At 32.8% G+C, this 27,898-nt stretch overlaps 3 protein-coding genes across 6 annotated transcripts; 1 reads left to right on the top strand and 2 right to left on the bottom strand.

The window, feature by feature from the left end:
- The first annotated feature begins 1,198 nt into the window (after positions 1 to 1,198).
- Positions 1,199 to 10,895, top strand: LOC115453217 (CLIP domain-containing serine protease 2). Of its 2 annotated transcripts, XM_030181896.2 has the most exons (8): positions 1,199 to 1,500; positions 4,719 to 4,861; positions 5,744 to 5,936; positions 6,125 to 6,230; positions 7,311 to 7,498; positions 8,579 to 8,680; positions 9,896 to 9,949; positions 10,234 to 10,895. In XM_030181896.2, exons 1-8 carry the CDS (start codon positions 1,428 to 1,430, stop codon positions 10,542 to 10,544), a joined length of 1,170 nt encoding a protein of 389 aa, XP_030037756.1. In that variant the 5' UTR covers positions 1,199 to 1,427; the 3' UTR covers positions 10,545 to 10,895. The 2 variants fall into 2 exon arrangements, with proteins under 2 accessions (XP_030037756.1, XP_030037757.1); XM_030181897.2 differs by lacking the exon at positions 9,896 to 9,949 and having other exon boundaries at positions 1,203 to 1,500.
- Positions 10,896 to 13,145: 2,250 nt separating this feature from the next.
- LOC115453219 (uncharacterized protein C14orf119) lies at positions 13,146 to 17,412 on the bottom strand. 3 transcript variants are annotated; one of them, XM_037438348.1, is made up of 3 exons: positions 17,253 to 17,412; positions 16,140 to 16,357; positions 13,146 to 15,427 (listed from the first exon to the last, which is right to left on the bottom strand). In XM_037438348.1, exons 2-3 carry the CDS (start codon positions 16,332 to 16,334, stop codon positions 15,158 to 15,160), a joined length of 465 nt encoding a protein of 154 aa, XP_037294245.1. In that variant the 5' UTR covers positions 16,335 to 16,357; positions 17,253 to 17,412; the 3' UTR covers positions 13,146 to 15,157. The 3 variants fall into 3 exon arrangements, with proteins under 3 accessions (XP_037294245.1, XP_030037760.2, XP_030037759.2); XM_030181900.2 differs by having other exon boundaries at positions 16,965 to 17,406; XM_030181899.2 differs by lacking the exon at positions 17,253 to 17,412 and adding an exon at positions 16,627 to 16,845.
- A 5,546-nt stretch (positions 17,413 to 22,958) lies between these two features.
- LOC115443416 (zinc transporter ZIP1) lies at positions 22,959 to 25,525 on the bottom strand. The gene is made up of 4 exons (XM_037438139.1): positions 25,247 to 25,525; positions 24,914 to 25,089; positions 24,046 to 24,380; positions 22,959 to 23,822 (listed from the first exon to the last, which is right to left on the bottom strand). Exons 1-4 carry the CDS (start codon positions 25,475 to 25,477, stop codon positions 23,749 to 23,751), a joined length of 816 nt encoding a protein of 271 aa, XP_037294036.1. The 5' UTR covers positions 25,478 to 25,525; the 3' UTR covers positions 22,959 to 23,748.
- Positions 25,526 to 27,898: the final 2,373 nt, after the last annotated feature.

Genomic DNA, 27,898 nt, shown 5'->3' with positions numbered 1-27,898 from the left:
GAAGTTTTGTATCTTTTATAATTACGCATCTGCCAAAATATCAGTTTTCTTAAAATTCTATAGTTGGAGGTTATAACTATGACCTCACTTTATAAAGATGCGGCGCTAATGGAACATAAAAGAATCATAAATCACAATATTAACGCTTTAAGAAATTCCCGTGTTTTGTTAAGTTTCTCACGGAAATTCCAATAATAATTGTCTATGCTAAATTATCAATAATTTATAATACGCAATCAATTAATATCGATAGCCTCTCGAGGAGGTTGGATACAAAGATAAATTACTTAACACAAAGTTAAGGCCGACACAACGCTTAACGGTACGGTAAAGCATTACCTTTAAACTCCATTACTTGAGTTCAAGTCTTCGCAATTTGTATTTTTATTCAAGTGCATCTATTCAGTACCTACCTATTAATGTACCGAAGACACTGGTAAATTATAATGAATATGAATCAAGAAACTCTTCCAGTGTCCTCCCGTTTTTACCATCAGTTAGCGCCCGACCTTAAAGATCCAAGCAGAACGCACTGACAGACTTATTGCAGCCTAAACCTTTAGTATATGGGTCGGTGTCACTTGAAAATGTTCACCCTTCACTATTGGTGGATAATGCTATTCCAAGACTTGTTCCCGGTTCAAGCTGCTTCACTAAGGTATTCCTCACGTGGTGACAATTAACTTATTTTGTCTAAAATAAAATTAAAAGATTTATTTTGTTTGGTGTGACTTCATAAAAACAATTGCCATTTACAAAAAGAAAAATATTTTAGGTGAATATTCCGACAGTTGCCAGTACAGAATACTTATTCCAATGTACTATGATGAATTCATGTACTATATAACAAGGTAAAGTAAAAGGGATTCCCCTTGTCCCCCATAATTAGTTCATTTACCAGATATAAGTAAAGTAGTAGGTATTGAATCATTCAGAAAACACGTATATAGGTACTAAACGAAACAAAATCATATTTCGAAGAAATTTATTCGTATTTAAGTTTTAAAAAGTGAACGAACTTAAATATTTATACAAGTTTATTTATTTTAAGAATATTGACCAATGTTCGTGCAACAGGTTTTAGCGGCACCTAATAATTCTTAAATCTGTTCGAACGTTTCTCAGGAAAGCAAGTTTGCACACAAAATTACACAAACAACTCAAGGAGTTGAGGCGCGTCGTCTGATGAGGAAAATCTGAACTTTAGACGACCCGCATCTATTATAATTAATACACGCGTCGGAGAGCTATATGCTTGTGGTTAATCGCATTTTCAAAAAAATATTTATTGTTGATAACCTTAAGTTTGCGGCCAGCGCAAAGTCAGGGTCGGTTAAGTGAACTATCAGTCGCGGACCGTCCGTCCTCAGATCCACAATATTACTCCGTTCAAACAATTTGTTGTCCGTGTGTGAACTAGTGTTAATATGAATATACTATACGTGAAGACGACTGTAGTTACCTGCATACTTGTTATAACCTTTTCCAATGTTGTTGGACGTGAGTACATTTGTTTTTGCTGCGTAAACACTGTTTTTACTCTTTGTTGACCTTACTTCGATATGAGTTTAATCTGTGATACAAGTAATTTAATTCCTACCGTTTGGAACCGAATAGAACAAGCTTTCGGACTTATGTTTTGAAATATTTATGCGTAACTATTTACAAACATTATGACTTTAACTTTGTGTAGATAGGTATCATAATTTGGACGTCGAATAATAAGTCATAATAGATTGGATATAATTAATGTGTACGTATATATTAATATGTGTGTGTGTGTGTGTGTGTGTGTGTGTGTATGTGTGTGTGTACACACGTTTTATACACATAAAACGCGTATGTATCAAACATGTTTGTCTCGGAAACTAAGATAATTATAGTCTTCAAATATATTCATTTACGAAAACTTGTTGACCACATGGTTAAAATATTTAGTTAAAAATCCTATTGGTAACTGTTAACCAATTAGTCTCTTTTGTAAGTTAACATAACAAAACTGTTTTGTTTAATCACGTTGCTATGACCAACCCTTTCCATTTATCTCTGAAGTAGATTGGACTCTCTAAAGTTCAAATACACTTAACAGGAAAACTTAACTCCTTGCTGCAACAACTTAACCATTTCTAGGAAAAAATCAAAGATGTCAAGGATATTCTTACACTATACAGGTTATTTACTTACTGTAATAAAGCTGTACATTACCGTTTCGAAAATAAACCTAGCTGGGAATGCCCCGAACTGAACTTTCTCTTGATTTTTGTACGTAAGCAGACACATAATATTGTCGTCATCGAAAGCAATAAAAACGTATGAAAACAACAAGCTGGGTTAATTAGGTTAATAACAATTCCAATCAGAAAATTGCCCCTCGTTAATTAACGGGACAGATAATTCCAATCAATTGTGTACGTCTATCTTCAACACGAACCAGTTTTAACACTAGTAAGGTACCAAGATACAGAAAAAATAAATTGATGTCATGATTATAGACGCAAATATACAATAATTATGGTCAGTTGTCAACCAGCGTTTACGAATCACGTCATCTTCTTTACGTTGCATGTTTTAGAGTGGGTTTTGATGCAATTTTATAGGTACTATGTCCGATGAGTTCGTTATATTATAATGCAATATGAGAAAATAATAGACAGCATAAAAATAAAATAAGTTGCTTTAAACGTGAGGATCTGGTTTCTCTATGTTGAGATATATCTTCAAACACATAGAATATAAAAATATCTTATATTTTATGTCCTATCTATCGTATAAGACGAAGGTAATTTTTTGATTTGTTGCTACAATAATTATAAAGGATTTTTTGGTAATAGGGTACCGAAATACCTTTGGCGTTAGTTACTGCATCGGAATTATAATAAAATTGCTATAAATTAATTAAAATTGCTGGAATTATAATAAATTATTATAATAATTTGAATTAAAATAACTGCGTATACAAAAAAGTAAAGGAGGAGTTAGAGAGAAAACCATTCTTTTCTCTTTTAAGTGGGGGAAGTAAGATGGTACAATACAAATCCGTTTGGGCTCTGTAACTGCTACTCAAGAGGACCTTCTAACATGTCGATTCAAAACATTTTACGTCTTGATCTGCAAACAATGTTGCCCCGGACATAAACAAGCAATCGAAAGTAAGCAGTACCTACTTAGGTAGATTTGTTCCAGTTGTGTACTTTATTTTGCCTTTTACTAACATAATATTGTTTTTATGTTTTATATATGAGAACTTAATCTATTATAAATTTTTGGGAGAGTTAATGATTTTGTCCCAAGAGCTGGTCCTCATATCAATACGCATTTCAACAGTTTAAAGAATATCAAATTTGTAAACATACTTAGTTGCAGTTGAAGTTGACCAAAACGCTTTAGTTACTACTTACTACGTAGTAGGTACCGCTTACAAGATACGTCTCTCTCGCTGGCGTTGCTGTATTACGGTACGACTGCAGTGCTGAAGTCTCGGATTCGATCGGGCAGAGTGATATTGGGTTTTTCAACTCAGTGGCAGCCTGGAGTCTGGAATTGGTGCCCGATAAGATAATAGGGTCACTCACTCCCTATAACATAATTGGTCGGAAAACACACCATGTTATCATGTTAGGAAAACACACGGTGGAAAGTGGGTTGAACTACCTGCGCGTCTGCCTACCCCTTCGGGGGGATAAAAGGCGTGAGTGTGTGTATATTTCTAAACCTCACAGAAACGGATGATGTCATAAAAGTAGTGGGTCTTCAAAATTAAAACAATTCGTTATTCAAATATGCATGAAAAAATGTGTTGGGAGTCTCAACAGCGGAATAGGGAAAAGCAGGAGAATAATAATGTTGCTAGATTATCTTAAGAAATAAGTTAATATACAGAAAAACACGTAGTATAAGTAAGAAGACGTTATCGACCTTAATCACGTTCTTGTATATTCTGTACTTAAAATAACGCATTTTGACATTCTACAACCAACAATTACAGAAGTGATCCCAATTAACACAAATATCTCTTGCTTCACTAATATTTGCTAAATTCATCACGGTACATGATTACTTACTTCGTGATTTACTGTGCCAATTACAATAATTCGAATATTTCTAAATGCCCACGTTACTACTTCATTAACCAACCGATTTTGATACCGGTTTCACAAAAAAGATTATTTATAATAGTATTTGCTGTTGCGTTAAGGTAACATTTACAAAATCAAACATTTCCTCAACTCAACTAAATATTTATCACGCAATATTGTGAGGATGAATTAAAATGTCTTATAAACTTGCATTGAATATTACGCCTTTCATGGAAAAACGAAGTAGAATATTAACGATACTTAAGTACTTTATTTGTTATATACATTAATTTCTTTAAGTTATAACCTAAATTTATATGTTTCTTTAATATGCTGAAGAATTTTGGCATTGGATTGAAAGTGCTAAACATGCTTTTACTAATTGGCCAATAAATTCTTAGTACACCCAGTTAAAAGTAAAAATTAAACCATCTATTTGTAATTTGTATAACCAATTCTTGTTATAACATTCCATTGTCTTGTATATCAAGATTACAGTCTGGTCAATGACCTATAAAATACGACCGGAGATACAAAACAAACAGTTTCTGAGTTTAGAATATGTTTAACACCGTCTCCCTTATTTTAACAATGTTTTTGAATCAGCAAAATAATTAAAAGAGCAATATATGAATGTTTCAGAGTCTTGTAATGGTGGAGCGGATTGCATAGCCCTGGACAAATGTTCCGGTCTCTACAGACAGTTGCAAAAAGGCAGCACGCCTGCATTGACAAGGCTTTTGCGCAGCCTGCACTGTGGCTTCGAGAACGCTAATATGCCCAAGGTGATTCTATTTATGTTTTTAGATAAACCTACGCCTATTCTAGTAGTACCTGTAGCACCAATAATTATTATAAGGTAGTGTGACCGTATATAGCCCGATTTCCAATATGGCCCACTATCAATGTTATAATATAGGCATGATGACAGATTTTTAAAAACTATTTTATAATATTCGGAAATATTTATTAATTACAACGAATATCATATTTTTGCAAAAAATTAAAATTTTAGTATAAAAATTAATCAAAGGCTTGTTTTCATGAAACGATTTTATGAAGCCTAAAAAATTTTGTGCGCCGTCAATGATTCTGTTACCTTAGTTATAAATGCAAATAAGCAGTACAATTACTGACATTGGTTATTGGTTTTCATTAGTTATTTTTTCTACTTTTATCGTCCTTTCAGCCAAAACAAAATAATGTTTACTGTTTTTGGGCCAAGTACTTATCTTTGTTTATAATTTAACACTATTTGTTCTATTAGTGTCAATTATTAACATTGGATGTATCTAAAGTGTACCTTACCCATACAAGTAGTTTGGGTAGTGTATAGACACTATCTATTCAATAATTATAGTAGTTTCCACATTTTCCTTAACTAAAGCCTGTTGTAAACGTAAGTTCGTATAAGCTTATTATTGAGGTTTAGCTGTATATCCTTTCTAGTTGTATATTTTGATCCCAAGATTAATTCTATAGAAATGTAAAATATTTTAAATTTCAATTCGTATTAATCAATTTAAAGAATAGTGTACCTAATAGATATAAATTACATAAAATGAAATGGTTAATGTGCTTATAATAATTATTACCAAATAAAAATACGCAGATTGTATTGATAATATTGTAACAATCGTCACTAAAGGATCTTGAACGTATTCCAGATTTGTTGTCCTCCAGAATTTCTATCCCAAAGAGGTGGTTTTGGAAACGATCAAGGAAGTGCAAGAGAGAATCCCTTAGCCCTTCTGCCCAACAGGCGTGAATGCGGCATTCAAAATAATGACAGAATTGTTGGAGGGATACAGACAGAAATTGACGAACATCCATGGATGGTGCTACTACGCTATGACAAACGTAAGGTTATCAATAAATATTTGTCTTGAGTACTTTAGTTAACTTTGTAGACATACTATTACTCAACATAAATATTGAAGGATTTCTAAATAGCAGGTACTTACCTCCTTAAATTTAATATAAGTACAAACATACAACATTGGTTGTTTACGTAACTTTACTTAAGTTTTAATTCTATTTTATGACAGCATCAGGATGGGGCTTCTACTGCGGAGGAGTTCTGATCTCTTCAAGATATGTTTTAACTGCTGCCCACTGCGTGAAAGGTTCTGATTTGCCGCCAAACTGGAAATTGTAAGTTATATTGGCCTATTTCTAATACCAGCACCGGTTCGAATAGATAAATTACGTTGCCCAAATTTATTAACGTTGCATACTCATAATTATGAAGTATCACAACGACAAAAATCGATGTAGATGTGAATATATGTCACTTATTGTTGTATCAAATAGTTTACGATATCAAAAGTCGCAGGTCAAGTATCCGTATAGTCATTAGCCTATATGTTTGTTTCATTTATTCATGATTATTGATTATATACATAATTGGTAGGTCTCACTCTTCTTCTTTGTCGTGTACTTAATAACTGAAGGCCTTCATCACTTTATGTATTATATCTATCTATTTCGTTCGGTAATCGGCTTCTTTTAAGGCACTCGTAACCTTAGAGCATGCTTTAATACTCCAAGGTCGTAACAGATAGTCTAGTGAGAGCAGGTACTTGATCCAACCAACGGTTAGGTGTTTGGCACCGAAGTTTCTTTCATTTTACTTTGCTCATCACAACCAGGTCGTCTAGGTTATCTTTATTACAGCGAGCAATATGTCCAAAATAATTAAGATTCCTTTAGCAACAGTGGAAATTTCAATCAAATAAAATAAAATAAGTAGGTATTAAGAATTACCTTTTTGTCTTTAATTGTTAATTTTTTTAAGTAATTTGTAAATCAAGTTATTTTTATTCAAGCCATTTCAATAAAAAGTGGCCTATGTGTTAATCCAGGAAATGGTCTACCCTTATGCCTTATATTTTATTCATATCCGTATAATACATATTATTAAGGAGTAAGATTTATCCATAAATGTAATAGTAATTCAATATATCACTGACAAAACAGCGTTAGTAATCCATATCCATATACATACATACTTATGACCAGAAATTCGGCCTTGTAACAAATCGATTTACAGTCTGACCAGAAAATAAAAGCCTGCTTGGGGATGTCACTTTTGCTTTTATGTTTTAAATTCAAAGTTCTCTATACGAAATCCATATTTTACTCCAACGTATCGATGCTTTTTATTTTCCTCGTCAGGCTATAAAAACTAACAGATTAATAACATGCTGAAATGTATAATTTTATGTTTTCTAGGTCCCAGGTACGTCTTGGCGAATGGAACACCTCGAGCCAGGTAGATTGTGTGGGAGACGACTGCAGTCAACCAGTACAAGACATTCGTATAGAACAAATTATCGCACACGAGTCGTACGACCCCGAAGATAACAATCAGCAAAATGATATAGCGCTACTACGACTCGCACAAAATGTTCATCTTAATGGTGAGAATAGATTTGCAAATGAAATGAAATAACTTCATAAAAACGCACATTAAAAGTACTTTAGAATATGAAATATTACTTCTCTGTATCGGGCTATTATCGGGTATGTGTTGAAATTATGAAATTTTATGCAATTCGTGACGCTCGGTTGCTATTCTTATTTTGTAATTTTATTTGCCTAATGAATTTACACACCGTAATATAATTTCAACTCCATATCACAGTTTACTCGTAGTAGTGCATTTTAACTAGGTTTCATCCTTAGCTTGGTTCCTACATGTTAAATTGACTATACTGGATCGGATGATAATGTAAAGTTCACGTATATTGTGGGCACATGAAAACTATTGATTCGATTTTCGCTAGAATTAGGTACTTTGATCAATGCCGCAACTAAGATGGTGATAACGGTGTCTAAAGATCGGGCACTGGTCCTAAAGGGGCGCAGCAAAGACCACTCTAAAACCAAGTTTTGGACCATAAATAGGCAGTTATAGAAGCTCAGTCCATGTGCACAAAAGACTAGTTATGACACTAACTTTGATAGGCTTGCCAAAATAAATAATTAAAGATAAAAGACAAGTAGCTAATTATAGTATAAGGATTAGTTATGCTGGGCACTGGCGGTGATAGCGGAGGGAGAACTGGGCAATCGTCTGGGGCTTCGCGCTTAAAGGGGCCTAGCGCTTACAAGGGTCTCCCGCTTACAGGAGCCCAGCGCTTACAGGAACCTCACCTCGCGCGGTGTCTTGGAGAACCTTTTTGAGCATTGTACCTACGAAACTATTGAAATCGATATACTGTTCTTTCTCGCTCGGTGCCTAGTATCAATTGGTTTTTGCTCCGCCCGGGACCGCGAGTGTTATTTTGCTCCACCTGGGGCTACGCGTCCTGTTTTTTTGCTTCGCATTGGGCCTCGTGGTTACTACCGATATTGATGCTGGGCACATACTGGGTACATTATGTAGGTATACCAGGAAATCTACTCTTCTTATACGAATAGGAACCTTTTGTCAGGTTTTCGCAGTGCTATTTAAGGCTCTTTTTGTGAATAAATAATATCAGTGTTTATTTTTGCAGATTTTGTAAAACCAATCTGTTTGCCGACAACTGAGGACTTGCGAGACAGTAATTTTGACGGCTTAGAAATGGAAGTCGCAGGATGGGGTAAAACAGAAACCCGTAAGTTAAATATTTCTAAACAATTTTTTACTAGTAAATACGCTGTACTATCTTTTTATATTTCATATTTAATTATAATTAATTTTTATATTTAATTTTGTATAATGTATATTTTATGTATGTGATCAATGACAATCAATGACATATTATCCCATCGATAAGTCAGTTGCTAAAATACCTCTTTTCATACATGAAATTAGCGTTAACTATTGCAGAAAAGTAACTTGGCAATGGCCCCAGGTAGGTAATATAAAAATGTAGGTAGACCGACTAGTGGTATAGCGTAGATTTGTGACCCCAGGGTCGCAGCTTACGTGTTTGCTGCCCCAAGCAAACGACGGAAAAGCGATCCTGGGCGAAAAATGAATAACGTGTCCCTTTTTTCCGGCGACATTTTTCTACCTTCTAATTATATGTCCATAACGCCGCCCTAGAGCCTTTGGCTACTTCTCTGAGACGTGGCGCACCAAAAGCACCCTCCACCCCTTGATACTGCTGAAAAGTTGACATGTTTAAAGGTTTTTTTTTATGAATTTCGTCGCCTCTCGCCTAACTACACTACGCCACTAGAACTAACCAATAACAGACCTGTGTCGGTGTAATTAAGTCGCGGAAGGTATTTTCTCAGTCAGTTTTAACACATTCATCCTAACAACACACACATTACGCATATATCTCCGAAGGAATATCCAGAGACACAACCAGGGCACCCACTTTTTGCCAAGAGTATTTCCTCCCATGATGTGATAGGGAGCGAGAGTATCACCATATCATTCTAACAAAATATTACTCACATAAGAAATGCAGTTATTATATACCTCTTACATTATCTACTTATTACGTAAGTTAGATTTAATTTAGCTCAACACCTAAAATGGACTTATAGTTAGAAAGTAAATAGTACTATAGAAATATTTACCATCTCCAAGAAGCAGGATTTATCACCAGCAGCAAGCGGTGGGAATATTTAATGCTACTTTTGTTCCATATACAGAAGAAATACACTTATGAATAAAATCTTAATCGAAAAACAAAAGAAACAGCTCTTATTTAAAAGCTTCCACATAACAGTAATATTATACCGCTATTTAATAATTGTTTTGAGGTTCCGGTTAGAATAACTAAAATAATAATTATTACTTATTTATAATTATAATTAATACCTATTTACTTTTGATAATATACTTTGACATCCACTATGTTGGAATTTGACAGAGAACATGGATAGTAACCTGCGCGGTACCGGTCTTGGCGGCTTCGGGCCTTCAGGTTGATTGGTTTAACTCGAAAGCTACTAGTTTTTTTTATTACCCGCCACTTTTACTATAAAAAACTCCTAGCATGATACTTGTTCATCGAAAATCGATACTGAACCACGCTGAATGAGGTGCATGTAGCCTTTATTTAAAAAAAAAGCAATTAAGTACTTTTACTTTGCCTGTTACGTTTCTTCCGCATTATTAAGACCTTTTGCCATGCTTTTTGCTGCATGGGATTCCCGCTATGCGTGGAGATTATTCTTGGAAAATCGATTGACAATCGTGTCGTTGCAGGTACCGAGTCTGACGTAAAACTCAAGGTCCGCGTGCCTATAGTGAGTAGGAGGCTCTGCAAGAGTGTTTACGAGAGGGTGGAGCGACTGATTACGGACAAGCAGTTATGTGCAGGCGGAGTGGAAGGCAAGGATTCTTGCAGGGGAGATTCTGGTGGCGCTCTTATGGGACAGGCGCCGAGTGCCAACAACTGGTTGGTAGTAGGTGTTGTATCCTATGGACCTTCACCCTGCGGAACTCCAGGCTGGCCCGGCGTCTACACGCGCGTCGGAGCATTCATGGACTGGATATTGTCAAACTTACGACCTTAGACCTATCAAATCTCGACTGATGTTTTTTATTGTTAACACTAGTTACAAAATATGCACTAAGCATACCTAATATATGAAAAGAGTTTATGAAAATAAATATTCTTTTATATTTCGTTGATATATATGCATTTGCTCTCCATTTTAATTTATGTATAGATTGTAAAATAACTGTGATGTTACAGTTTAGTCACAAACAAGTGCCATGAATTTGTACTTTATTATTTTAATCCGAACTGTACTTACTGCAACGTGTGAATGAATTGTCTTGCCTACGAATGTACAACGTTCATATAAATGTGATTTTCATAGAAACGATTTTAATAAAATGTCTAAATCTAACGTGAAATTTGATTAACGGCGTTTTGTTTTCACCATAATAAATTCCTATAGAAAATAGCCACAAAAGTAAGAATCGTCCCACTGGACACTTAGGTTGAACTATGTTAAAAACCGCGATAAAATCCGTAAAATAGTTTAATTTTAATGTCTAACATTCGTGTAAACATAAGAAATCATATTAAAGTATTAGTCGCTTTTGTCAGCTTCAGCTACTGTAGTGACTAGTGATGCAATTAGCTCCCCTTCTTTTTTTATCGCCAGCAAGGCATCGTAGCCTCACTGCATATAATGGTAAGTAAAGAGAAGCCCAAAAGTATGTCGATCGGCAAAATATAATTACCCCCATAATTCTGTTCCATGATGTAAACAGGGGCAACAGGCATATAGAATGATCGTCCATAAGTCTAAATAAAAATAAGTATAAAAATATAACTGCCAAATTAAACATTTTCTCACGAGATATCTACATCTAAACCTATGAAATAAAAGTGTCAGTCATTACAAGACTAACTTGTTTTTTACTAGAGGTCATTAACCCAAACACTTCCATCTTATTATTGTACGTATTTTCTTAAGGCCCCTACCAAAGCAAACGGCCTAAAAACGTCGTTGGCCTAAGAGCCTTTCGGTTAACTTGACGACGCGTGACTTACGGGCGAGAATATGCAGATTTACAAATATCTGTTTTCTGCTGGAATTAAGCTATGGAAGGAATGCTCTAGGCCGTTTAAATGGGGAAGACTTACCGAATTACAACATGTTATTATAATATAGATTAAATTATTGAAAAATTACATAAATTTAAATGAAGCTTACTTATACATATAAATTAAAATATATATATATTTTTTTTGTGTAAAAAAAGACCATTTACCATATCCCTTATTAAAAAAACTCACGATTAAGAATTGTATTCTTTTATACTTACCTACGCGCTATTCAGTCTCAAGTTAGTAATGAACACGAATTTGTGTTATCAAACGAGTTCCAACCGCCTACATCACGTATATACAGATCCAATCAAGTTTTATTGCCTATTAATGTATTTTTAACATTTCAATATATTTTATATTCCGTGATCTCATTGCTATGGCCGATTGCAACATCTTGAGAATCATTTAAATGATTAAACGTAACATTACAATCGTTTCATTATTTAAATAATATTAGGGTAAAGGACTGCTAGCTATTTTGTGACATAATCGAAGTCACTGGCCACTCGGCTTAAAGAATGCAGTTTTACAAGTCTAATGGATATTTAATAAGTGACGTAAATTTGCAAAAGCATTCCCTCTCTTTGTTTTCATACAATGATTCCAATTAACTTGGGTGTCCCAAAAGGGAGGTCAAAAGAGGTCAATTTACCTTCTATTCATCACAAGTTCATACTTTTATATTGAATTGATGCGACTGTGTGTGTGAATATGAAATATATTTGCCCCTCCTGTATCAAAATGTGAGATTCGCCTCTCACAGAGTTAAAAGTTGCGTATAAGGATACACACGCACTTACGTCCTAGGCATACACTGCATACTAACGTAGTTATTTCCTAAGTTGATGTGTATCGGAATCTACATCATATGACGGTTTATTTGATTGGGTCCAATTATACCAAAATGTACCAACCCACTAAGTATATAAAAGTAAATTATTTTAAAGTCGCAAATAATTCCAAATGAGATACATTACTACTCAGTAAAATATACCAAGATCTATTTATATTTAACACAAAAAGTAAGTATGTGTAAACCCTTTCACATACTAAAGCATATTTTTTTTTTATAAAATAATTCAACTGTAACAAATAACAATCCACAAATGTTTAAAAGAAGATGGTCCATTTTAGCATAACTAGGTCTAATTAATTTCAATGAAATTGTTAACATTGATTGCTGTAAATAACAAATATGTTTAAAAAGTAAGTACATGTTACAATTAATCTCTACCTATAATGCAATAACTAATAGTTTAATATGCCTACATAAATTAATTATAGTAGGTGTGTATAGCCACATATACATAACTTTGCCTTTACATGAAAATACGTTTTCATCTACGAACGGGCTTGCGCGCACACACCTTTTACTACATTTTGTGTATTATTCCAGGTTCTCTTTCACGCTGTCGTGAGCCCACTTCTTCTGAATATCATATAGAGGGCAGAAAATATAACTAATGTATAATAAGTGTTACAAATTATTTAAAAACAGTAATAATGTATATGTTGAATTCGACCACTAGTACAAATAAAACAATGTATGTATGATTTAATGTTTAATAAATGTTACAATATAATAAATTATTATATTAAAACTATATCCATTTTAGTTTCTTCTCATTTATGGCCATGTTTCACACCAAAACTTCTCCAAATCTTAACATACTATATATAACTTAATATGATGAAAGTATATATTATACTTTTTATTTATAAATATATAAAATATATATATATATATAAACTAAATAAAAATACATCTAAATAACCTTGGCACAAAATTATCATGATATTTGTACTGAATCATTATTTAATGATTTAGCAATTTCCTAAAATTTATTTTCACTTTTTGGCTAATTATTTTTATATTTAAGGGTTATACATATAGATGCCTCACTATATAAAAATACTCTCAAAATAAAAATATATATTATATTATATTATAATAATGTTTATGGAACTTTATGGCAATGTAGTGTAACCAGGTGCATGCAAATACTAAACTTATTAAACTAGTAAAAACAATTCAATAAAAATACATTTCTCTGCTATAAGTTTTTAACAAACTTATAAAATCTATAATAACTTATCAAAAGATGTTTGTACTCTATTATAAATTATTTGGAAAGAATTTGAGATAATACCATGAGATTCAAAAGTTGATGAAAGTTTACTGTTTTTTTGTATAACACATTAAGCAAAAAAATGAATATTAATTATGTTCTTAAAAATGTCTTTGCCAAGCAATAATACATATTCGATAGTTATTAATTATTTTTTTGCCACAGCTTTCGTATGGAACGAGAGATAGTAACTAGTCCTGTTTTCGGAAAAAGCTGCTACCATTTTTGTTTTAAAATTGAAATATTAAGATTTCCTATCTACATGCATAAAGTTGCAATAATTGTAAGACAGTAATTGTCATATCTAACTTGGAAGTTGCAGTTCTTTCATGCATCACATTGCATGTTTTTTATTTTCTATTAATGACATGTTGGGTAACAAATTAGATCTAGTTAGTCATTATACCTCAACCAACTTTAGTTGAAGTATGACATAAATGGCAAATATTTACCTAATTTATGAGAAAATATCAGAGATTTTATTGAATATTAGATACTCGGAATTATTGCATAGAGATTCAAGTTGTAAAACTATCTATTTTAATCATTACAGCTAAAAGAAAAAACAAATGTTGATTCTAAGAATATAAAGTAAAACAACTCTTCATATTCTAAAATATAACTAAATGGAGTGTGCATGTGGAATGTATAACCAAAAGCCTAAGAAATATGAATAAAAAAAGGAATAATACTACATTCTCCATTATATAATGAACATGATGAATTTTTCAAGTCTGCAGATAATTTCATCACAATAGCAAAAAAGTTTACCTTACATATTAAAGAAAACATTATTTGTATCATAGCATGTTTGTAAAACATATTTTCTTGCTACTTGAGTCTCAGCTATAGCCATAAAAGAAGACTTGCTAAGTTCAATCTGTAAACATTCTCTTTGTAATACTTAGTACATATTTGTATCTATATTTAATACATACTAATAATACATACTATAAGGACAAGTACCAGTACTATACTAATAATATTTTGTCTTTATGCTAAATAAAATACTGATCATTTTCCAGAAATGATAATATGCCACTCTGGTTCTGACTTTCTGATATGTAAATGGAATGTTAAATGAAACATGTTGGATAAAATAGCAGCAAAGTCGACAATGTATAAAAATGTCTAAAAACTTACAAAACCCAGCTCATTCATTACAGATCTGATTGTAGATTACATTATATGTGCATATGGTTTCATCATGATGTGTTCATTTTAACACATTTGTTCATTCGGTGTTTATTCAACACTTCTGTTGAATTTTTCATATATGAAACAATATACTATTTGATTCTGCTGCCATAATAGTTTCTTTAATAAGAAACATCTTTTATATAAATACAGTCTAGGTGATTATTTTGAGCCTCAAAGCCTCTAAATCCAATATAAGGTGGTATTTATCAAAAGTTATTGTATCACAGTTGGCCTAAGATGCCGCTGCAATTTCTACAGGTAAGTCATTGGAAACAACCTCATCATCTTCATTCGCCTGTACTTGTTCACCGCCCCAGGATTCCTCTGTTTTTTCATCTGTAAAGATATCTGTGCCATTCTGCTCACCATTAATTTGCCCATTGTTTGTGAGCAACTCTTGAAGTTTCGAACCAAATTCAGCATCCATATCAGAAACACTTTTCACCAATCTATCTTGCTCCTCTTCAGACCATGTGGGATACCATTCATTAAATAGCTTTATCTGTAAAGACAATGTTCCATTTGTGTTATTTTTTTTCTGACACACTACAATAAAATTATAAAAAGTATGTTGTTAAATGATTAATTGAATATCATCTGTGGCATTTTAAGGTATCCATACTAAACAAAGAGATAAACTTTGTTACACTAGATGACTAATATGGCTCACCTTTACTGAATAGGAATGCAATCTAGATCAATTATCATTTTATCAAGGTTGTACTAACAGATATTCAAGTTCTTGATATTAACTAGCTATGCTAAAAATGCTATTAATTATTTGAAAAATTTCCCATAATCCTTTCTTAGGGACTTCCAAAATTATTCAAGGGAATTTTATGGAAAAATTTTGAACCTCTAAAGCTGACAGTTTAAGCCATGTATTGTTATTAGTATCTTTTTCCACAAATAAGTATGGAGAAGGACAACCAGTGTATACATTGGTCTTCATTTTTAGCCATTGGAAGTCGACTGTTAAACACAGGCCTCACCTACAGACTCATTTATTGTTCACATAACTTATTTGATGCCCTTGATGTCAGTAAGTAAAATTTCAAACATAAATTAAATTACACCTATTAAATTTATTATTTTATATCTATGAAATTCATGCATGGGTGAAAGTTAATAGTACTTAACATGTTTTATAGTTTTAACATTTCTGAACAAGCTAATCTGAATGCTATTTTAATGCACACAGAAAAAATACTTACTCGGCATTGAAACAGGCTGACTGGCTTCTCTTGGCAGCTCATTGAGGACATGGTAGCTGCAAGCTGATCGGGCTTATCCCCCCTTGATGCAGCAAGTATAGGCAAGAAATCTTCCCTTTGCAGCTCACTAAACTCTCCAAACCACTGGAGCATGTACCGTAACTGGGCTTCTGAAGTTAAACCTGGTGCTGACATTCTAGCTGATGGGCGATGCTCACCTGGAATTTGAAACAAAAAAAAATTATGAGATGTAAATTATGCTACGCACAAAAAAAAATTTAGAAGACATGATTTAAGTAAGTGATATTTTAACAAGCTTCAAATTTATTACAAGTTTGAAAACCAACTTTTAAATTACAATTCGTAGTTTTATTTTCAACAATGACTATTGCACCTGTCTAATACTCAAGAGTCTAGAGACAAACACCTCTCACTTTATGCTTTACATTCAATTTATTGTAATGTAATACTTTGACATAAATCTTACTTTCTGGAGTAACTGGTAAACAAACATTGGATCCAAACATTAAACCCATTGTTATTACACTACGAAATTTTAAAAGGCACACAACACGAGTTTTTATTTCGTTGTATACTTTCTCACAGCGATTGCGAGTTGCGACTGAGAGAAACAAAGCTGAAGCAAGGTTATCCACCTAACTTTAATTTCACCTTTCAACTTGTTATATCACGTATTTTCACTTTCTAAATATCGAATTAACATTTCTGTGTATAATGATGAAATTACGTAACTAAACGATTTAAAATTAATAAGAAACTTGACTTTAATTATAATAAACATTGTAAATTTACTAATGTACTTACCTACTAATTTTCTTGTTTACCGTTTACTGACCTTTCGTTCTAAACTTATAGCTTATCCCGATCGAATAAAATAATTAAAATGAAAAATTATTAAAAATGATTATTTATAAAGATTTTTGTGACAAAAATTAACGCGTTGGTGTTTGTTTTAAGCTGTTATCTAATTAAAATTACAACAGTCAACAATCAAGCACAAGTATCCAGTAATTTATCTTGCCTAGTTTCTCTATAAGGTTTATTACAAAGAGGGATTGTTACTATCAATAGTGGAAGCTATAATGTACCTACGTTTTAAATTAATGCAGTGCAAATAAATCAATACATTTTACAATAGATATTTATAAAGTCGAATGCCCAGACTGCAGCGTTATTCTATTATAGTCAATTATAGTGATAGTGATCAATATAGGTACGTTCGTACTCATAGCGTAGTAACTTGTGATTATCTGTGTCCTGTCACTGTGCGTAGACAAAGAAAACGTGCAGACTGACTGACTGACTGTCTCGTGATCAATGATGATAGATCTGATTTATTCTAATGAAATGGATTTTTTATCCCTTTATTCGAGGCCTGCCAGGACAATGCTTATACGAGTAAATAAAAAGTAAAATTAACTACATAAATATCATATAAAAAGTGTATGTAAATAATAAATTACAAAATCGATACGGCCACACTGTAAATATATTTGTGTACTTCCAATCTCCATGTTTAAATGTATATTCTTCAAATACATTTTCAGATTCTTGTTATTAGATGTTTGAAAAGTATAATATCATATTAATATTTCATAGATGCGGAGTATCTTGTGTTTTATTTTGACTTTCTCTTATGATTTGGGAGTAAATTTTACTAAAAAACTGGCCACCCTCTAGTCGGTGATAACATCAAAGAGCAAGTGTTCACTTTTAACTGAGACTTTTAAAAATAAATATATACTTAGTCCATTGAAAAGTTACATTTGGGGTTGCGTTTTTTAGAGGACGCAATTTTATTTTTTTGTTGTGTAGGGGGGGGTCAGTCTAAAGCTAAAACCAAGTTTGTGGGGTCGCCACCCTTGTCCCACGGCCGCCGTCTTGAAAATAGGGGTTGAAATGGTTTTTACGATGTATGTCTTAAACTATTTATCTGACAAAAAAATGTATAAACATTTTTTGTTGCAAATTAAATTCTCTACAACTTTGGTCCAGTAACTTTTTGTCGTAGAACTATAAATAAAAAAGTTATAAGCGAATATGTTAAGAAATTCAATGTTAAGCAATGTCCATTGCAACGTCATCAGAACGTGTGTTTATAAGGTTCACAATACTTTTTTTGTACTCCCATTAATACTCAAATACCCAAGGGACCATTAGGGAACAAAAGAACATATGCCTGCTATTATTATTATTATTTCTAACCTCTGTTATTGTAAGAATAGCTGATAATATTGTGTTGAAGTTGTCGTTCAACTTATATCTTTTAGTTGTGCTGTGCTTTAAAAGACTTTTAAAAGTCAAAATGCTAATAAAAAAAAGGAGTTTAAAAGAGTTTTAAAAGAAATTGCTAATAAAAAAAAATATTTTTCACTAAAGTGAAAATCGTGTATAAAATCATTCGAAATCGTCTTCACAATTAAAAACAGAATAAAATACATCCGCACGTACAGAAATATGTAGCACAACTAAAAGATATAAGTTGAACAACTTCAACACAATATTATCAGCTATTCTTACAATACGAGAGGTTAGAAATAATAATAATAATAATAGCAGGCATATGTTCTTTTGTTCCCTAATGGTCCCTTGGGTATTTGAGTATTAATGAGAGTACAAAAAAAGTATTGTGAACCTTATAAACACACGTTCTGATGACATTGAAATTAAACTAATTTTCGGATTCTATCGCGGTGCTAGTATTTTATTTTCTCCCGACGTTTCGAAGACTTTGCAGCCTTCATGGTCACGGGGGGGACTGAGGTGTTGTTCATCCGTAAAGTCAAAGTTACAATATCTACCTACATTTTACAATTATACAACTTTTTTTAAATTTTTTAAATTTTAGCTGTTGGTGGTCCGATCTACGCAGAATGAGCTCACAGTGTCTTCGAAACGTCGGGAGAAATAAAATACTAGCACCGCGATAGAATCCGAAAATTAGTTTAATTTCAATGTCTAACATTCGCGTAAACATAAGAAATCATTACGTTCTGATGACGTTGCAATGGACATTGCTTAACATTGAATTTCTTAACATTTTCGCTTATAACTTTTTTATTTATAGTTCTACGACAAAAAGTTACTAGAAGAAGTTGTAGAGAATTTAATTTGCAACAAAAAATGTTTATACATTTTTTTGTCAGATAAATAGTTTAAGACATACATCGTAAAAACCATTTCAACCCCTATTTTCAAGATGGCAGCCATAGGACAAGGGTGGCGACCCCACAAACCTGGTTTTAGCTTTAGACTGACGCCTCCCTACACTTCAAAAAAATAAAATTGCGTCCTCTAAAAAACGCAAGGTAAGGCCTAAAAATGTAACACTTAATGAACTAATACGCGAATAATTTCTCCTATACAGTTGCCACACGAGGGTTCTCCCTATTTTGGGGAATTTTATTGCCATGGGGCAAATTCGAGGAGATAAAACATTTTAGGAAAGAAATTAACCATTGCGGAGAAACACTGTATTACTTGTGTAACATACTCTTATTAATTGAAAATCGGAAGCTTTTGGTTGCGGACTCAATTATTCTTGAAGGGATTTTTTTCGAAACCTGAAGTTGTATTTTGTCAGTTAAATGTGTTTGCATAGGAAAATACTAAGGACTTTTAAAAACCCTCTTGGCAACACCGTCAAAAATGTATAGTGCAGCTGACTCTTGATACTTGACGTGAAGATTATTTATATTTAATATTTGAAAATCATGTCACAAACTGTGAAAGATTCATCTGTCCTTCCTTTTTCATCTCAGTTATGGTTACACGAGACAGACCTAAAAGATATATGCTTAATAAATAAACAGTATTATAAAATTTAAAAAAATGTAAGTATCAATTTTTTTTTGTCGAAATGCGTCAAGTTGGTGGCACAAGAGCAGGAAATATTTTTTTAAATCCTTGTTTTAAGGAGCTTCGTCATATTCAATCAATGTAATTTGTCGCTCAATACAACCATTTTGTTCGGTGTCTATATATTTTTTCTCGAACTTAAAATATTTTTTACCCTAAACCCTAGCCCCCTCTGACGCAGGAGCCGAGCAAATGGTTCAATTATAAAGATAACGCCATAAGTTATTAGAGTAGGATACTAAATTATTCTCACAGCAGTTTAATAGGATATATTTACAAAATTATTTCGGACTACGAAAAAAAAAATTTAAGGCGATACCTCAAGGTCCATTTTCATACATTTTGTTTCGCCTTTAATCTGGGTAACTAAACAAGTATTGGCAAGTAAAGAATTTAAATTCACGTCTAGTTAGTGATTAGTTCTCGCAGTTGAAAGAAAAATGTAAAACTAACTAAAGACAGAAAACAAACAAACTCCTTCCAGAAGAAATATACACGAAACGGAGAAGCAGGCTTAACTCAACGCATTCTACATAAAACTTAACTTATTATTGAACAAAATCGCAATTATACAAATTTTTGCAAATAAACTCCAACAATGACAAATCTACCGTCAATAATGGCGGCAAATTATCAACTATCATGGTAGCCAATATACTTTCTAAATTTTTGGTTTATTATGTTGGTACGAGATGTAACGCTGAGACGTCCTTTTGTCAACCAAAACTAAACTCTATCTAACGGTATTAAGATATATAATCATTCATCATTACACAAAATGTTCTAAGTGTCCACCCCCTGGCAGTTTCATCTAATAGTCCCCAAAGATTTTGGAGAGTAGATGCAAAGATAACAAATTGAAAAAGTGGATAGCGGTGAGCAGCCAGTTACGACTCACAAATCCTCCACAATAGCGTAAGAGTAGCAAAAGGGTATGACATGAATTTAACGATTGTAAACAGAGTGATGTGTGCTGTGCTGAAAAATTTAATAACTCTGATATGGAGGGTAGAGATGAGAAAAATCATGTCTGTGTATGAAAAAGTATCCGTCGATAAGCATCAAATGACGGTGCCGCCATGGTAGCAAAGAGGCGCCGAAAATGCATTTAGCTAATTAGCTAAAGTCGCTCTTCTTGATACAACGTACTACATACATTCAGCTCTTCCCTGTAGCGGGTTTACCTAATGCGAGGGTCTACGCGGTAGCTCATTGTGAGATCTTTTTACCTGATTGCCGAAGGAGGGTAATTTTTGTCTTTATGCCACTCGCTAGCTCGACACCTTGGACGGTTGTCCCGTTAGTTATTTCCAAAGGCCACCACTGAGCCTACAAATTTAGGTAGAAAATTGCTATTCTAAAAGTAAATTAACCTCGAATCTTTTTATTACAGATAGTACAAAAATACGATAACTTTGTAGATTGGAGCTATGTTTTGTTTGTGGAAAGAATTTTCACAAGTGCAGTTTTGATAGCAAAGAACAATAATACAGAGCTTAAAGAAAAAAAAAATAGTTTGCTGATTGTATTTATTTAATAAAAATATTTTAAAAATACATTTTCATTAACATAAAATTATGAAATATGCATGTAACATAAAAAAAACTTTCTTTTCAATTACCAAGTATATTTATGTAGATAAGTAGGTATGAGTTCAAATGCTATGCAAATAGTAAATAATTTTATTAAGTACCTATTTGCTATTTTAGTCTACTGACTTCTCTTTGTAAGCAGTAAGAGGCATAGCAACAATATTGTTCAACATGCACTATGCCAGAAAGATTTAAATAATTCTTAACACTCTTTAAATCCTGTTGATTTAATCTTCATAATTACTTAGGTAACAAAGTCAAAATATAGTTCGTCAAAGTGTTTAAACTAGGGAATGGTTCGTCTTATAAAAATGCACGCATATTCCATACACAATGCAATGCAAAGATTACTCGCACGGCTCTACCGACAAAATTTAAAAACTCTACGCATGACCCTAAGGTCATGAATGTTAAACGTTATTTTAATTTTGTGAGTCAGGAATTATTTTTGCTGTACTGTCGTAATTGACCTACCCAGTAGACTTACATAAGTCTTTGCATCGCCGATAAAGTTTACTTATTCTTTACACATGGACGTAGCTAGGTGGGGGGAGGGAGGATGTAGTGCAGTCGTCAGCATCTTTCGTTAAATTCGGTTAACTTTTTTATATTTTCCCTCTTCCCATTAGCTACCCCCCAAAATAAATCCGTAGCTACGCCAATGTTCACACTGTTCATTTCAGGAAATATTTATATATTGACAATAATTGACACTGGAAAAGCACAGTTTGTACTAAAACACTAGACTACTTAAAATTAATAAAGTATTTAACATTTTATGGCCTATCCGATCCTCCTGCTTCCTGTTCTACAATATCACAGTCAGACAACAGCGTGAAATTCATACATGTCATAGGATTTTAAAATACAATAAAAATTACAATGTTTTACTCGTAAGTACATATTTCAATACCTACACCTTCAGTTTTGTGTAATATTCCAACGCTGGACTACGAACTCTGAAGCATTTAAGCATGAAAAAAACGGAATTGATTCCCGAGCTCACGCTAGAAATGGTGAGCATACTGGGGAACAGGATCTTTAACTTGAACTTGACTATCGTGAAATGAGCTACATTACTCAAGATAAAGAATCACGCCTTTAGAGTTAGTCGAAGCTATGCTACCGACGGCCTCGGTGAAAACAAGGCCCTAAGTTAAGACCCTCCTCCGAGGAAAACAGGTTTGAGCATTCGTTCCATACATTTACGGCTCTTGAGTGTAAGGGCGGGAATATGCAAAATATATGAATGATTTTTTAAATTATATATTTCTTTTTATTTTAAACTTTATTATAATATTCCTTATTATATTGTTTATAATAAGGTTGGTTAAAAATTAAAATTGTGCGTACGTACGGTGGAATCAATAATTTTAGTGCATTTTTTACTATGAAATTAATGAAACAATATTACGTCTGTATTGCTGGTAAGTAAGTATTAAAAGGTATTCTTATATTCGATTCAAACTATTTTTGGAATTGGAAAATTCGGTGTAGGTAATACATAAAAACTGTAATAAAAATATATAAAATATATTGTCTGTTGACTAGATTTCAAAACCGTACTTTACATATTCACGAAGTGAGCGTAACATCGAAATAAAGCGGATAATAGCGCTAATTTCAATACATTTCTTCTGTTTTATCTCTTTCGTGATAAGCATTACACAATATTATGTGATATTAAGGTACCATCATGAATTGGTGAACAATTTTAAGGAGTATTTGAAATACATATTTACACGCGTAGTATTTAAAAATCACTTCAATATTAGAGAAATGGCAACATATTACAGCCTATTTTATAAATCAAACCGTAATGCTAGAGCGTTTCTCTGCGTACATGTCTCAGCATCTATCCGTAAAATTAAAAGGAAGTATCTTAAAGATATACTTAATCTATATTAAAATTCTATATCACAATAAAATAAATAAAATATTGTCATTTGGTTTTCCTAAAAATCTGTGGGCATCGTATTATATGTATGAGATGTACTTTTATGGATTAAACTGCCAGTTTAAGTTAGACAACCCTGATTTTGTAAAGTTTTACCACTGGAATATGTGTTCAGGAATAGGTTATATAGTCTAATACATTTATAATACATATATTACAATGCTCTCTACCCCATTGAAAGTTAGTCGTGAGAGTGTCCATGATCACCGTGACTGTGGTCGTGGCCGCCGTGGGAGTGGCTGTGTGAGTGGCCAGCTGAAAAAAAAGAAATAAATTTATTAATTTAATGTAAACCTTTATATTTTTCAAGTTCCTGATGATGATCTAGGTCTTTATAAAACCGGCAATAACCGACTTTGAAAATGATTACTGCGTTTATTATAAAAATGAAATCCTATTTTCTAAGTTTTGAGAATTACTTTTGCCATCACCTACTATTTTTTAAACGAGAAACATAAATTATGTTATTGGTACTCACTCAACATCTGCAATCCGAACATAAGGAAGAACCCGACTAGAGACGCAGCGTATTGCAGTAATCCTGATCTTTCGCCCTTCCAGATTTCGAAGAAGATCACGTAAATCAGGGTTCCTGACGCCAGACCTTGCAGTACTACGGACGACACACCAGCAGCAGTGGCGCCCTGTCCACCGACGAGAATCAATCCGATGCCGATACCCAGAGGAGAGACGAGGGCGAAAGTGGAGACGTAAATGATCATCAGCCAGGTCTTAGTGCGGTTAGCAATCAGCTCCACACCGATGCAGAAAGCGATGACTAGTTTGTGGGCCGAAACTGCTCCCAACATGTACCTATAAGAAAATATTATAATTATAAAAATACTTCACCTGTCTAGTTGTTGGGCGTTCAAACTTATTATTCTTACTTTGTTCGAGATTCTTGATTCAATGGATATGCAACGTCTATATCACGGATTCGATTACGTCTTAAGTTACACTTCCACCCCTTATTCATAGACATTATTTATTTAAGAAGGAGCATTGCTGTGATAACAAGTCTGTTTCTCAGTGCTGACGGCATGCCAGCCTTCACAGTGCGTAGACATAGAGCCGTTGTGTTTGACCAATATTGAGATACAACTTGAATCTAGTTGGCTGTCTGATAAACAAAACTGAACAAACAACAAGCTGTCAGATAAATAAAGCTGAGAAACAGACTTTTTATCACAACAATACTCCGTTCTTAGATAAATAACGTTTATGAATAAGGGGGTCAGAATACAACAAAAGGTGCCTACATAAGACTACATTTTGTGCTGTGTATTTGGTTTTAGTTTTAGTGTATAATAAAAGATGGCGCTGTACTAAAATAAATTGAAACTTACCATACGTGAGACGTGCTGGACTCCAAACCAACAGCTAAACCTTCAAACAGCTCATGGATAGACAGAGCTAATACAATAAGAAGACCACGTAGAGCCGATGTGACGTCATCTTCAACCATCATTGGCATGTGGCTGTGGTGGTGAGAGTGACCGTGACTGAAATTGTTTTCTGGGTCCTGTAAGATTAAAATCAAATATACAAATATACTTATTTATATATATTTTTTATTTTGATATAACCAATAACCATAGTTTTATATTTTTATTGATTTATGTGTATCAAAGGCCAATTCAACCATAGTCGTAATTTCAAAAAATTTACATGGTCGCTACCTTTTTTTTCGTGATTTCATTGTCAACAAGGTCTGCAGTCGAGTTGGTGACGCTCTTGTCTCCATTCGTGCTTTCTGTAGCCCCATTTCTGCTTCTGCGTATGCTCAAATTCCTGACTAAGGGTGCAGTGCTCCCCATTTTCTTTTCTCTGTGGTCAATGTAAAGGTGTACCAGTTCCTCCACGAGGTACATAATAAAGAAACCACAGCATGTCAGGAGTGGTGTCAGCATGAAATCAAATTCTCTCAAAACTCCAATACCTGAAAAAAAAAAGCAATAAAACTATTAACATTGGCGAAGGTATCTTTTGTAACATAGAATTTACTTTTGGTATTTAAAAATATATTGTCTATTTATGCGGCATATTATATTAAAATATTTTTTCTGGGTTTTGCCAAAATCATTCTATTAAGCGTATCCTTATACTGAGGACTGAGGCTTAACCTTGCTTTGTTTCAAGTTCCAACCCAGAGTAGGCACCTTACATGAAGTTAGATACATAGTTCTGCGCATAAATTGTATGTGTGTTCATTCTGAATTATTGAGGAAAATTTCTTAAATGCACAGTCGAAAACCATCGCATTTCCATATTAAGTAAGTTAGTCGTTAAATAATAGTTTGTGGGCGGTTGGCCAAATTGTCTCCATGATCAAACAATGGAAGTTTATAAATTGCTCGAATTGGACTTTATTCGTTTTATTGGAGTCAATAAATATGCTCAGCCAATTATTATTAACGGTCTTAAAATCTACATTATTCTAGAACAATTTCGTAAGTTGTGCTCATCAAAAAACCAATAGGTTATTATAGTCTCTTATGTAACTGCTTTAAATTTGTGCATTAAAAAAGGTGCTAGGTATGATCGTTTTACAAAAAGATTTAAAAAAAATATTTTGTAATTGTATATATTTTATCAGAGAGGTTGTGCAAAAGCTGGGTCAAACCCTACACAGTTACTTTAATTTGACTCTACATTTTCGATTCATATTCCTGCTCACATCATTTTAATGCAAAATTTTACTTTAACCCAGGCACCTTTTACAATACATTTGAGTCTTCAATTTAGGTAATATATTCAATTTCTCTTTAACGAGACGCATCGCTATTTTAAAACCTACGTATGTGTCTCCATAAACAATAGGAGACATGATGGTGTTTCCCCACCTGCTCGGACTACTAAGTATGACGTGTGAATTAAATACATTGATAACTACAATGTGTCCAGTAACTTCTTACATTATAGAGTCTGGCCAGTTTCATTAAATTAACTTTTGATCAGGTATAAATAATACGAGCGCCATCCCCGTCAAAAATGAACTATATTTATGATCGTTTTATTTCCAAAATAGGGTTTTTTTTTGTTTCATTAATTAGACTGAATGCAATATTTATTTAATATTTAATTTAATATACAAAATATATTGTGTATATATTTATGAAAATAATCTTAAATTACTTCATATTATAGTATCAATCAACACGCATCGATGACTATTATCTAGGCGGTATTATATCAGTAAGCTAAGGCATTCAGGAATTAATTAATAATTAATTTATTAATTTTAGGTAGACGATAACAATATAATAATGTATAATGTAATCATTAATCAATCAATTGTTAAATATTTTGCCAGTCACAAATTATTTGATATTATCACTGTTAAGGAAGTAACAGATTATAATATGGGTACCTATTCAATATAGAATATCATAGTGAGTGTGTGTGGGTAAAAAAAACTACTCAGTAAGTTGTGTATAACGACTATGACATCACACAAGAGCAAAAACATTAAACGCACTCAGTATCTCGACTTCATTACGTTTTGTACCTATTGTGTTTATAGACATCCTTGACATTCGAACAATCTTCATGACACGATTAAATCTTTATAGTAACCGCTATATGGCATTCCTCGAATAATCCGACAACTTTAAATATAGCAAATTAAATAATTAATTTCCATCTCTAAATTTTTATGTAAACTTTGAACTATTCAATTAATCGTTACCAAAATGCATTTCAGTAAGTCATAATGGTGAGAATAGATAGTAATTGTCATTAGCAATAAATTAAATAAAAACTTAAAATTTTTGATTTTTTGAGAGGTACTCAATGCTTTAGATAATTCAAGGACTTCACTGATGAATGGTCGATGCACAGCAGAGCCGATGATTATAAAAAACAATTAGGGAACTATTGATTTTAAAAATCGATTGCCGTCGTAAATTTTCAAATGTAAAAGATGTTCTTAATCATTATGTACTATGACGTAAATTGTCTGCGCCAAACTTTTATGTTTTGCTCTTTGCAACTTAGAATAAAATTGAAAAAATTACACTTTAAACTTCATAACTAAAAATATATCCTCCATTTGATAGCAGCCTGATAGCCAGCTTTTTTTAAAATCTAGTTAACGTAATAAAAATATATAGAAATATTTTAGTTATATAAATATATTAAGTATAGGAATGACTACATAGCTTAGGATTACATACTGTTTTGTAACTTTAAAAAAACATATTTAGTGGCTATTAGACAATACTTATAATAATCTACCGCTTAGCCATAAAACCAAAGCCACTATAATACTTTCGCATTGTGCCTAGATTAAGTTTAAGTAAATGATAATAACGGTTTCTAACATCATGGTT

This window comes from Manduca sexta, chromosome 13 (assembly GCF_014839805.1).
Source record: "Manduca sexta isolate Smith_Timp_Sample1 chromosome 13, JHU_Msex_v1.0, whole genome shotgun sequence".
In the NCBI taxonomy this organism is placed as follows: domain Eukaryota; kingdom Metazoa; phylum Arthropoda; class Insecta; order Lepidoptera; family Sphingidae; genus Manduca; species Manduca sexta.
This window is presented reverse-complemented; position numbering and strand designations above follow the sequence as displayed.